Below are 13,130 nucleotides of genomic sequence, written 5' to 3'. Positions count from 1 at the left end.
AAGTGCAGGATTACTGCAGACTTTTGGGTCCCAGGATTGACGTTGCAAGGGCTCTCAGCAGGACAACAGCACGCCTGACTGTGCAGAGAGAGAGGGGAACAGAAAAAGCAGAAAAAAACAGTCTGTGCTCTTCATAAGTAGCCATTAGTCTCCATGGCCCTTGCAGCGACAGCGTGGCTACAGAAAATGTGCTAAAATCAGGCTGAAGCTCAGAAATGTGAAAATAGCTTTACGCTCTATGGCGGAAAAGTCTGAGGTTTCTGAGCTTTTCTTCTCAGTGTGTCAGAGCAGCACTTGTGCAAATTTAGCCTCCAGTGTTTGCAAAACATCACGTTCTTACGTGAACGGTAGGAAATATGAAATGGTCGTATTCAAATATGACAGCTTGTCATCTCCAGGGGAAAGAATTTTATAAGAGTAAATAATGATGAAAATAGTAAAAATAGTAATATATAGTGATAAAAATAATAAACGTGGCTTTTATCACTGTGGGGTTGGGAGAGCAGGGGTTAACAGTGTCTTCAGCCAGCAGTCACAGAATCACAGAATGATACGGGGTTGGAAGGGACCTCTGGAGATCACCTAGTCCAACCCCCTGCCAGAGCAGGTCCACACCAGGGAACGTGTCCAGGTGGGTTTGGGATGTCTCAGCCTCTGCCAGGGCTCTGCCACCCTCAAAGTAAAGAAGTTCCTCTTCATGTTTAGATGGAACGTATATTCAAGTTTGTGCCCATTTCCTCTTGTCCTGTCCCCGGGCACCACTGAAAAAGGAATGGCCCCATCCTCCTGACACCCACCCTTGAAGTATTTATAAGCATTGATCAGATTCCCTCTCAGCCTTCTCTTCTCCAGACTAAAAAGACCCAAGTTCCTCAAGTAACTCATCAGAGAGATGCTCCAGGCCCCTCATCATCTTTGTAGCCTCTGCTGTCCCCTCTCCAGCAGTTCCCTGTCCTTCTGGAACTGGGGAGCCCAGAACTGGTCCCAGTGCTCCAGCTGGGGCCTCCCCAGGGCAGAGCAGAGGGGCAGGATGACCTCCCTCCACCTGCTGCTCACACTCTTCCTGATGCCCCCCAGGATGCCCTTGGCCTTCTTGGCCACAAGGGCCCATTGCTGGCTCCTGGGCATCCTGTTGTCCACCAGGACCCCCAGGTCTTTCTCCTCAGAGCTGCTCTCCAGCAGGTCATCCCCAACCCGTACTGGTGCAGGGGGTTATTTCTCCCCAGGTGCAGCATCCCACACTTGATGTGTCACCTTTGCAAAATGACCAGCAGTGTGTGTCCTTGCTGTGAGTGAGGTGCATCCTACAGGGATCACCCAGGGAACAGCTCATACATGGCAAAGTGCTATCTGCCTCCCTGGTCGCTGTCTCCCCGGGCAAAGCAATCCCTGGACAGCCCTTCCCTGCTGCGGCGCAGCGTGGCTGGGGGGAGTCTCTTGCACGGATGCTGAAGGTCAGTTTTTAAATCAATGCAAAATTCAAGTTTTGCAGCACACGTTGGGTCTGCAACTCCAGCAGGTTAAAGCTAATGAATTGTGGTGACGTTGAACTACTCAGCAGGCACTTCAAAAGCCAGTTTTCTTCCTGTGGTAAAATGAGGATTTACATCCATCAGCCCATTGAGTACGGACAGCACTATCGGGGAAAAATAGCTCATTTTAGAAAGCTTTCCAGAAGCAGCAGCCATTAGCCAATAACCACTGATATTTTACAAACTCAAAATACAGCAGAGTGAACTGATCCAAACCTGGATGCCATGGTCCCACATCTCCCCGCTCCCACCTCCCTGTCCTCTGCCTGTGGTGCTCAGGTGGCTCTGTGGCAGGTTTGGGCACCAGGGAAATTGGGGTTTGGGTGGGGGTACACAAGGCAGGTCTTTTCAGCTCCATGACCACGTTCAGCAGCTGTTGGTGAGGAGAACTGGGTTTCTCTCTCTGCCCTGGATGCACTGGGTGCTCAGGTTTGTTCAGTACCTTTCCAGATCTGCAGTTCAGCCACAGCTGAGCGTTCACATTTTCCCTTTGCTAATCGATGTGTTCATCTATTCTCACCCCATCCTTCATGAGCTCACTAACGAATATAAAACCTGCTGCTTCCGAGTGAATTTTTAATTGCGTACTTTTTATTCTGTAGCACATTTACAAATCTGTTGTGAAATGTGTTTCCTCTGGTCTGCAGACGCGTGTGCAGCGCTAGTGCAGGGCTTGCTCTCTGGGATTTCTGCAGATGCTGGGGCTGAAGGAGTCTCTCTCCCAGGCAGACTTCCCAGGGGTGGACTGTGTCTTCTTCTTCAGTGGTTTGTATTGTACTTGGCCATAGTCTGAGCTTGGGTCTCCCCAGCATCATGCAAATGGTGAGGAGGAATCCCTTTGTCCTGGTGTTTCGCAGATGTCTCTGGCACTCCGGTCACTGTGGATGTCGGAAAGTGCTAGTCCAGCTGCCCATCCCAGTGGACCAGCTCCCCCCAGGGCTCCCAGCCCTCCCTCCCAGGGCTTTCCAGACATTCCTCCGTGCTTGATTTCCTTAGAAGCAAGAAGGTGAGAAAAGTGTGTCTGTCCTCCCTGTTGGCTGCTGGGTCTGGTGAAAGTCGTACTCTGGTGCCTGGGGCTGTGATTTTATACATGTTTTAAAATATCTTCTCTTGGCTTCTGCATTGCAGAAAGTCCATTGCTGAGCCTCTTGGAATCATGGAATGGTTTGGGTTGGAAGCTGAACTGGTTCATCCTGAACTGGTGTGCTGCCTTGTGAGTTCACACATAAACTAGCCCGAGAGTCACCTCAGGGAAGATGAAATCATCCGTTTTTATCAGGATGGAAGGTCACGTTGAAATGATTTTCCACATCTGCTTGATAAAATCAGTTCTCCTGGAATTTGTTGATGTCACTTTATTGGCATTTCTGCGTCTAACCCCATCCTGCTAAAGCCTTCCCGGCGGCTCCTATGACAGGGCTGTGCAGCAGCCACTAGAGAGGGACAGAGACCAGGAAAAGTCCCAGCAGGACCTGGAGGCTCCAGCGAAGGAGCTGGAGGTACTGGGGAAGCAGGAGGGTGGTGGGGAGAACCATCCCCAATGGGCTCCACTTGTGGCTGAGCGCTGGAGAAGGAGTCTCCAACTCCCTGAAAGGAGGGTGTAGAGAGGTGGGGGTTGGCCTCTTCTCCCAAGGGGAGGATGACAGGAGCAGAGGAAATGGTCTGAAGTTGGGGCAGGGGAGGTTTAGATTAGGTATTAGGAAGAATGACTTTACTGAAAGAGCAGTCAGGCACTGGAACAGCCTGCCCAGGGAGCTGGTGGAGCAGCCAACCCTGGAGGTATTTATGAAGCTTGTAGATGTGGCACTTCAGGGCATGCTCCAGTGGCCAAGATTGTGGGGGTCTTTTCATAGAATCATAGAATTGTCCGGTTGGAAAATAGCTTTGGGATCATCAAGTCCAACCATCAATGCTACTCTACAAAGTTCTCCCCTACACCATATCCCCCAACACCACATCCAAACGACTCTTAAACACATTCTGGTATGGTGACTCAACCACCTCCCTGGGCAGCCTATTCCAGTCTCTGACCACTCCTGTGAAGAATTGTTTCCTAATGTCCAGACTAAACCTACCCTGTTGTAGCTTGTAGCCATTCCCTCTTGCTCTATCGCTAATTATATGTGAGAAGAGACCAGCACCAACCTCTCTACAGTGTCCTTTCAAGCAGTTGTAGAGAGTGATGAGGTCTCCCCTCAGCCTCCTCTTCCTCAAACTAAACAGCCCCAGCTCCTTCAACCGCTCTTTGTAAGATTTTGTCTCTTTATGGTTGGACTCGGGGTGATCTCAGAGGTTTCCAACCATGAAGATCTGTGTGATCTGGCTCCTCCATCCCCAGCCCTCATCTTCTGTGACCCGGCTGCAGGGCACAGCCAGGGGGAAAGAAAATTAGGCAGCGTGAAGTGCTTTTTTCCAGAGGTGGAAGAATCGGCATTTACTTCCCAGACGTGTGACTGGAAGGTGCTGGACGAGGCTGTTGTCCCTGGGGTGGTTAATGGATGGTGGCTCATTCGGTGATAATGGCCCAGGGCTGGGAAATGTGGACTCGCCCCCAGCTTCGCCTCTGCCCTAGGGCAGGTCTCGGCACTTTCCTTCTGGATTTTCCCTCTAAAGTCAGGCTGACACTTTCAGTGTCATGTTAAAGACTGGCAATGACAGGGGTGGGGGATGTTAAAAATCTCACCAAGAAATACTGGCTTCTAAAAATCATTTGTCATTTTGTGTCCCATCCCAGAGAGATTTGCTTTCAGAAAATGCTTTTCCCTCTCCTGAAAACACAGTCCCAGCCTGAAACAAAGAAATCTCCTCCAGCAGCTGAAGAAGGAGCTGGGAGGGGGCAGGAAACTCTCACAATCATTTTAGAGTCAGGAACCACAACAAATCCTGAAGGACCCGCACCCAAGGGCTGGGACAGGGCGAGACTAAGTCCCACTTAGAGCCAAAACCCCAGACTGACTGAGGCATCTCCTCAGCCTCCCTTCTTCCCCTCCTCTAGCTCATGCAACAGGGATTTTAATCTTAATTTAATTGAGAGAGAGAAAAAAACTGGGAGGCTGAGCAGATAAACTGTTTCTTTCTGCACAGAGCGTAGGTTGAGGCTGAGCCAGGCAGGACAGGCTGTGCCTGTTTCCTTCCAACTGGCCGTGAGTGTTGCTGGAGGAGCCTCTGTCTCCTCTCCAGCTGTGCAGACCCTGCCAGGGCCAGCCGGGACCGGCATCGGTGTCATGTCCTGGCCTGGAGGTGACACGGCAGCCCAGATGTGGGCTTTTGGCCTGTCCACCCAAAGCCCCCCTTCACCCTGTTCACTGCAGGGCTTCCTTAGCAGCCAGACTAGGGATGTCCAAGCTGAACAGAAGTTTTTTTTTACACTGGGAATTTTTCAATGAGTTAAAACTTGAATAGGGAAAGAAAAGGGGAAGCAGGACTGACTTGGTCCTGCACCCCCAGAGCCAGGGCCATTGCCTGCCTCCCCTTTCCTCCTTTCTTGTACCAGCATTCCTCCACCCCATGAGGTAATAACTCAAGAGGACGTGGCCTCACAGAGAGGATGGATATTAGGAACAATTTATTCACAGAAAGGGTTATCAAGCCTTGGAAGAGGCTGCCCAGGGCAGTGGTGGAGGGATTTAAAAGCCAGGCAGATGTGGTGCTGAGGGCCATGGGTCAGTGGTGGTTTGGGCAGTGCTGGGTTGATGGTTGGAGTTCATGATCATAAAGGTCCTTTCCAACCATAATGATTCTGTGATTTTGTTCTAACTCATGCTGAGGTGGGGAGATGCTGCCTCCATCACCCCAGCCCCGGCCAGCTTGTCTGCCTGTATCGGGAGCTGAGAGCCCAGCCCAGAGCAAAGCCTTTGGAGATGCCCATGGGAGAGCTGGGGACACCAGGGACATTGGCTCCAGCATCTGAGAAGCCCGTGCGGGGCATAGGCCCCTGACAAATCCAGAGAGAAATGCTGTGCGAGTAAATGGTGAATAATGGTCCCTGGTGTGAGAGCATGTCTCTGGAAAAAGCGCTGCCATGGATATTTTATGTTCAAAGACCTTTTTTCTTAAAGATTAGGTATAATAGCTCAGGCTGTGTCTCCAGAGATGGGGCTTTCACAGGGTCAGGTGCAGGATTCCCAATTTGGCCCAGAATATCCTCCCTTTGCCTGGTGGTCGGAGACAGAGATGGAGGAGGAAAAGCTCTCACTGAGCCCCTGAGCTGGTGAAGGAATGAGCCCCAAACTCAGCGTGGGGACCCTCACAGAGAGAATGTCACTCTCTGTGTGAGGTGTGGGACACGGGGCACCACGCTGTGTCTGTGCCACCCGCCAGAGCCCTGGTGGAGATGCTGCAGCCGGAGCGGCCTCAGGTGCAGCCCCAGATTAAATTTCCTTCTTATTCCCTTGCAGATGGACTTTTCCACACGCCACAAAGTTCATCACTGCTCTAGTCAAAAAGTCACACCATGGGGAGGTGGTTCAGATGCTGGAGAACTGCAAAATGAAGGAAAAATGCTGCTGCATTTCCCAGGTGGAATATTATTATGAAATTGTGCACAACTCTGTGGGACACAGCGGGGAACGGCTTGGTCTCCTCTCCTGTGGGCTCAGCCGTGCCCTGGGCCCATGGGGGGGTTTGAGCAGCCGGGTGGGTGCTCTGATGTGGGCAGCTTCATCCTGACCTAAGCATGCCCTGGCCATGAACCCTAGTGGCAAAAAACTCACATTTCCAATACATTAATTTATGGATATATCAGTGCCATAAAGTAACAAATGGGCTTTTCTCTGGGATCAGGATTCATTTAAAAAATAGTTAAGGGAGCAGTGTGATATTTATTTTTTAAAGGTATTTAATCATTAGATATGTCTTCAGCTCAGTTCAACGGAGACTCTACTTCAACATACCTTTGTGCACAGGGACCTCTGACTCAAACTCTGCTGTGCCCCCAAGGTACTTCTCCTGACAAGCTTTGCCTGGCAGTGTCTCGGGGCTGTACATTCAGGGCGAAGTGACAGGCACAGCCGGTCCCCTGGGGTGTCCCCAGAGAAGGTGCTGCGGGGGATTTTCACACCTTTGTTCTGCAAATCTTTCCAGGAAATTGATGTGGGAAGGTGCTTGGGCAGCTGCTCCTTGGGGGATCCCTGCGTGCTTAGGTAAGCACAGCTGCCAGCATCCAGCCATCCTCCTTCCCGGGCACATCCACACACATTCCCAGGCAGATCTGAGCCGTCCCCGTTCCTGCTGCTCCCGGGGCAGGACCTGGGAGGGTACCATGGGGACGGATTTTTGGGAAGCACCCACGGCTCACCCCCTGGGCCGTGCCTGACTGTGAAGGTGAAGCAGAGCAGTGTTTGCAGTGGTGCCACAGCAGCACACAGCTCTGTCGCTCCACAGGATAAAGAAAACCCAATGAGGATGCACAATTCGGGGTGTTGGGTGGCTGGTTATAGCACTAGTGGTCCCTCGTGGCAGCAGACACAGATGGGAAGAGGGTCTTGACAGTGGCTTTCTCCAGCCTGGGACGTGCCATTCCTGCTCCCTGCCTGCGATGCGTGGGGTGGGAGGAGGAGGAGGAGGAGGAGGAGGAGGATGCTCTGGGGCAGGGTTGGTCCAGACGGTTGTCTCAGGCCAGGGGGGCAGTGCTTTGTGTCACCTACAGATGCAAAAAAAGTAGCAAATGCGAAGTGAAGCAAATCAAATCACAAAGTAAGTAATCCCTGCTCTGCACAGGCAGAGAGGGAGGAGACAGTTCACTGGGCTGCACCAGGGGTGAGGAACACATGCTGCCTCCCTTCTCCCCAGCCCTGGTCCAGGGCATCTGCCCTTTTTCCAGGCAATGGCACTTGGGGCCCCGGGGCCTGTCAGGGCAGGGAATGTACCAGGTTTGTCTCTAACTGCAGAGGCTCCCAAGGCAGAAAGAAATGTCTGGTTTGGGTAGAAGCTGTGTGTGACATACACACCTTCAGGAGCCGGCGGGACCGTGGTCGCACTGTCATTGCCATCAGGCAGTGCAAGTGCTGGGGGCAGCGGGGCCAGGGACATGCAGGTGGGGCTCCTGCAAGACCCCTGCCAGACTGTCTGTAGTATATGTAAATGACAGAAGGCTATTTTTTTGAATAAAAGCTGGTTTGAACAAAGTTTGTATAAATGAATCCTCCGCAAAATGTTTTGCAGCCTGTAAAATTAACATCAAGGGCAATTTGCAGCTCTCTGGGGGGCTCCACTGCGCAGCTCCCCCCGGCTCTCCCCGAGCATCCCGGCAGGATGCGGCACGAAGAGGGACCCCAGCCTGCAGGAGCTGGGGGTCGCATGGGCCCAGCTGCCCCCACGTACAGAATGGGAAGCAGGAGTGGGAGAGGAGAGGGAAATGGGCAGGTGGGTGTGTTGGGGCTCAGAGGTCCCTTCTGCAGGCAGCCCCAGCCGTCCCACAGGACACTGGGGAAGTGGGCGGGGAAGGGGAAGGAAAGAATCCCGAGGATGTGAATAGTTTCCTCTATCAATTAATTCAAGCCTGCCATTGCCTCCCTGCCTCTTCTGGGTAATTAACAGCCCTTTCACCTGCCAAGTGTCGTGTTAGAAAAAATTATAGCCACCGGCTGGGCAAGTAGACTTCAGCTTGTCTCCTGTTGCACTGGCCTGGGAGTGCTGTGGCCAGGGAGCCCCGCTGGGTCCCGGCTGGCGGACAGACAGACAGACAGACAGACAGATGGTGCTGGCTCTGCTCCTGCACCTTCCCCTCTCCACACCAAGCCTCCAGCAGAGCCTCGTCCACAGGGGGGGTCCCTATAAGACCAAACAGGCTCTTTCTAATCCTGCTCATTTTAGCTGATGCACTGGTGGTCATTGTATAATGCTAATTTCTCCGTTCCGTCACATGGCATTAAAGCAAACAGCCAACGTAGAGTCCACGTGCGCTGTGTCAACACATCCACCTTCACCAACACAGTCTCTCTGTGTGTGGGGAATAAAAGCAAAAGAATTGGCTTTTATCCTGTCATCCAGAGGACACAGGGTTCTTGTGATATTTCAGGAATTAGCAGCAAGGGCCTTTTAATCCCCAGGAAACTAATTGGCCGTTTTTTTCAAAGACAAAGCTTAATGGTGGTTTGATTCCTCCTGCTGCTGTTACTGCCACAGCCCAGGCCGGGCAGTGCTGCGGAGGGGGCTGCACCTGGAAACCTGCTTTCCCCGTGGTCTTGGCTCCTCGGGCTCCTTCTCACGGGCATCACCGTGGGGAGCATCGGGGGATGCTCAGCCTGGGCCATCCCTGCTGTGTGAAGGAGCTCCACGCACCCACCCCACTTGTCAGGGCCGTGGGATGGGGACAGCAGTGTGACACCGACACTCGATGCTGCGGCGCAGGGAAGCAGGGGCTGCTGCAGCAGGAGAGCGGTGGGAAGGGGACTGGAGTGGCTGCATTCCTCCACACAAAGGTCCTCCTGTTTGTCCCATTAGTGCCATCATTAAAAACCAGTTAGTCTCCTACTGAGAGCAAACGCATCCCAGCCACAACTTCACCAAGGGACGGCACGGCCCAAGACCCCCGTGTCCCCTGCCAGCCCCAGGAACACTGGGGTGAGCCCACCTCCCTTCCCACTTGTGTACTGGGGCTAATTGGTGCAGGGTGCCCAGGAGCCCAGCTTCACACCTTGTTAGCATGGCAATTAGCTCTCTTTACCCTCCTGATTGCTCATGTGCATATTTGACTCCAATCCATCTTTCCAGTGAGTTATAAATGCAGCACCAGGCAGGCAGAGAGAAGTGGAGCTGGGAAAGGGACAGCAGAGCCATGCTGGGGACTGTCCTGCTGCTGCTGGCCCTGTCCAAGCCGGCGTGCCCGAGTCCGGACAGCGTGGAGAGCCGGCGGGCTGAGGCTCTGAAGAGGCTCCTGGAGGTCTTTGGCATGGAAGATCCTCCACCTCCCCCCTCTCACTCCAAGCAGCCGCCCCAGTACATGGTGGATCTGTTCAACACTGTCGCCAACGCGGACGGTGTCACCAAGAACCCCGACATCCTGGAGGGCAACACGGTCCGCAGCTTCTTGGATAAAAGTAAGGACAGGGGGTCCCCGCAGTGCTGGGGACGGGGCTGTGGGAAGGGGCCAAGTGCCGCTGGTGGAGGTGCCACCTCTGCTTTGGCTCCACTTCCCAACTGTCCTTCCCTGCAGCTCACGGAGAGAAGATGCGGTTCCTCTTCATCCTCTCCAGCGTGGCCAAGAACGAGAAGATCCTGACGGCAGAACTGCATCTCTTCCGCCTCTGGCCAAGGGCCACCAATGGGCCAAAAAGGCACCATTTCTGCCAGGTGAGGAGGGGGACGGGATGGGGATGGGATGGGGATGAGGATGACAATGAGGGTGGGGATGGAGACAGGGACAGGGATGGGGCACATTCCCAGCCTATGCCTCAGGTGCTGCGTCACTCGCCTGCAGCTGGGGCATGGCCTGGGTCCGTGAAGTCCATACAACTGAAGTGTGACTGCATTGCACAGAGAATCACAGTGATTTGATGTTGTTCTGTCCTGTTGCACGGACCAGCCAAGGCACTCGCAGGGTGTGACAAATCCAAGCTGCCATCTCCTCCAACTCCTGCCTTTTTTTCCCCCCAGTCCCTGTGTCAGGGTGTCTCCCCTCTGGCAGGACCCACTGGTGGTCACTGCCCTTTGCTGCCTTCCCCAGGTCAGCGTCTACCAAGTGCTGGAGAAGAGTGAGCCGGACGCGCCCGGAGGGAAGAAGCTGCTGGCGGCCAGGCTGGTCTCGCTGCAGAGCTCGGGCTGGGAGGTCTTTGCCATCACGCAGGCGGTGAGTGCTCTCCCCTGGTTTGGGTGGCACAGAGGGACTTTGTGTGACAGAGCTTTTTTTAACCCATTTCAACACCAGCAGCCTGTGGGGCTCCAATGCAATTTGCCATCCAGACCCTCTGCAGCAACCGGGGTGGGGGAGGAAGGGCCTGTGGGAGGGGGGTCAAAGCCCTGCCAAGAGCGTCAGGGGCTGCTCCGTCCTGCCCCAGGCTGGTTCCACTGCTCCGCAGGTGACGCCGGTCCTGGTTCCTGCCGTGGTGTCCCCTGTGCTGTGACAGCACAGCCCCTTTGCCCAGGGCAGGGGGACACCCTGTGGCTGTGGGTGGTCCCAGCTCACACCACTGCGCTGGTGAGGGGCCACCAGGTCTGCTGGCCTGGCAGTGCCGCGGGGACACCAGTGCCGTGCCTGTCCTGCCACGGTGACACTGGTTTGGCTCCCCAGGTTCGTGACTGGATGGAAGATGAAAGCAGCAACCAGGGTTTGCTGGTGACGGTCCAAGGCCTGGGCGGGAGCCTGCTTGACCCCCCCCCGCTGCAGTTCGCATCCGGCGGGGACCACCACGAGAGCAAGAGGCCCATGTTGGTCCTGTTCACGGACGACGGGCGCCGGGGAGCATCCCTGCCCATGACCAGCTTCCCAGGTGGGTCCCGTCCGCCCCCGGCACAGCTCTTGTGGTGCTGCCGTTCCCTTGACCTTGGGGTGCTGGGGTGCTCCACTCACGTGGGTGCCTTCAAATCCACAGCTCCTTCTCTGGCCAGAGGGAGAGGCCATCTCCTTTCTGGCTTAGTCCGTGCAGGGGTGCAGGCTCGAAGGGGTAAATCTGCGTTTTGCTTGCCCTGATGAGCATGGCCATGGGGCTGTGAGGTTGTCACCTCCTGGTGGCTCTGCCTGGGCTGGTGACAGGCTGTGACTGAAGGGCTTGCTGCACCAGGTGGCGCAGACAAAACATGTGAGGAGGGGAGGGGTGGCCGGGGGGGGGAACACACGCCGTGTCCTCCTTCCTCCCAGGCTTCTGTGATGGCTGATGGCATCGGGTCTTCTTTTCTGGCAGATTTACAGCCTCAGGCTCCCGTTCTCCCTGCAAAGATGCCTATGCCCAGGCTGACTGGGCCACGCAGCATCCGCTCACTGGACCGGCTCCAGCCCTGCCAGAGACATCCCTTGTCCGTGGACTTTGAGGAGATCGGCTGGTCCGGCTGGATCATCTCCCCACGGGGGTACAACGCCTACCACTGCAAGGGGTCCTGCCCCTTCCCGCTGGGCGAGAACATGCGGCCAACGAACCACGCCACCGTGCAGTCCATCATCAATGCCCTCAAGCTGAGCGAGGGCGTCAGCAGCCCTTGCTGTGTCCCCGACAAGCTCTACTCCATCAACCTCCTCTACTTTGATGACGATGAGAACGTGGTCCTCAAGCAGTACGATGACATGGTGGCCGGGAGCTGCGGCTGCCACTGAGGCAGGAGGAGGAGGAAGGTGGAAGTGCCACCATGACGAAGGCTGCTCCCGCTCCCTCCAGAGCATCTTTGCGGGGGTCTCCATCCCGCAAGACTCCACAAAAGAGACCAGGGTGAGGAAAGCAAGGGGTGCCCATCTCTGCCCTGGGTGGCATCACCCCCTGGTGGTGCCCAGGAAGGCTCAGGGCCAAGCTCTGATTAAATCGACCTGAATGAGCCCACACGACTCTGCAGCCCAGGGACGATGGCTCCGTTTTGGGGTGCCCTGCGTGGGAGTGCAGGTCTCCTTGCCCGCGCAGAGGCTTCCCACAGGCTGTACTATATGTATATAGCAAGAGCACTAATATATGACAGAAACCGCCTGTACAGCGGCCTGTAAATGTCTGTACATTTCTGCATTGTTGTGACTTGTAAAATGAATTCAGAGGAACTATTAAATGTGCCGTTCTCCGAGGAGGTGTTTGTGGAACCACTGCTGGGGTGGGGGTGGCCAAAACATGGGAGGGGGGTGCAAGCAGAGAGATGAAGACGCAGCCGCAGCGCAGTCTCTGGGGAAGGGTGTGTTCGGCTGCCGAGCCCCATTCCTTGGAAGCCAAATGATGTCAGGGTCCATCAGCCAGCCCAAAATGGAGGGTGGGGGGCAATTCCTGAGTAGGCGACGGGGGCATGTGGCAGGATGCAGTGATGGGGTAGGGGATGTAGAGGTGCCCATAGGTGATGCTGCCAGGGCGGGTGGGTGGTGGGCAGCTCTGGGAGAAGATGGTTGGAGGAGGCTGCGCTGCACTGAGGGAAGGTTCCTCATGGAAGAGAAATGGGGTGGGAAGCAGAGCTGAGCAGCAGTGCAGGATTGCATTATACCGGGGAGAAGCAGAGAGGATGGGTGTTGACGTGGGTACCAGGGAGCGGGTGTAGGTGCAGGGGGGATGTGGGCAGGGGTCCCCGTCTCAAACTCGCTGGCACAGACCCCTGCAGTCCAGGACTCAGGAGGAGCCTGGCTTTCCCTGCTGTCCCTCAGCCCCTCCAAACCTCTTTCCATCAGCAACAGTTTGCAACAGCAGCGGCTTAATGGTGGTCCCAGGTCTACGCCAGGACAAGCACCCCCCAAGCAGCTCTTCATCTCCAAGCCCAGCTTGCAGGTGTCCCAATCCCACCCTGGTGGGCACCAGTTTCCTCCCACTGCTCACCCAAAAGCAGCACCCATGGCTGTTGGCCCTTCCCCACTACTGCCTGGGGTCCCTCTCCCCATCCCACCCCAGGGAACAGTGAATGCCCCCAGGGAGCCCATTGACTAGATACAGAGGGAAAAATCCTTCCCCTGTGCCCTGCAGACATGTCCCCCACTCTCACCAGGAC

The 13,130-nt window shown here is 55.1% G+C and overlaps 2 protein-coding genes across 2 annotated transcripts; both read left to right on the top strand.

Annotated features, from left to right (window-relative positions):
- Nucleotides 1-238: 238 nt before the first annotated feature.
- On the top strand, nt 239-8,371 carry LOC106900156. The gene is given in 6 exon segments (XM_014962148.1): nt 239-347; nt 2,390-2,576; nt 5,930-6,083; nt 6,615-6,673; nt 7,421-7,566; nt 8,346-8,371. Coding segments are annotated over 6 exon segments (681 nt in total).
- A 938-nt stretch (nt 8,372-9,309) lies between these two features.
- On the top strand, nt 9,310-11,778 carry LOC106900164 (bone morphogenetic protein 2-like). The gene is made up of 5 exons (XM_014962155.1): nt 9,310-9,571; nt 9,688-9,824; nt 10,198-10,320; nt 10,762-10,960; nt 11,372-11,778. Exons 1-5 carry the CDS (start codon nt 9,310-9,312, stop codon nt 11,776-11,778), a joined length of 1,128 nt encoding a protein of 375 aa, XP_014817641.1.
- The last annotated feature ends 1,352 nt before the right edge of the window (nt 11,779-13,130 follow it).

The sequence above is a fragment of the Calidris pugnax genome, unplaced genomic scaffold, assembly GCF_001431845.1.
Source record: "Calidris pugnax isolate Ruff unplaced genomic scaffold, ASM143184v1 scaffold1024, whole genome shotgun sequence".
Classification (NCBI taxonomy): domain Eukaryota; kingdom Metazoa; phylum Chordata; class Aves; order Charadriiformes; family Scolopacidae; genus Calidris; species Calidris pugnax.
Note: the sequence above shows the minus strand (reverse complement) of the source record. Positions and strands in the feature narration are given on the sequence as shown.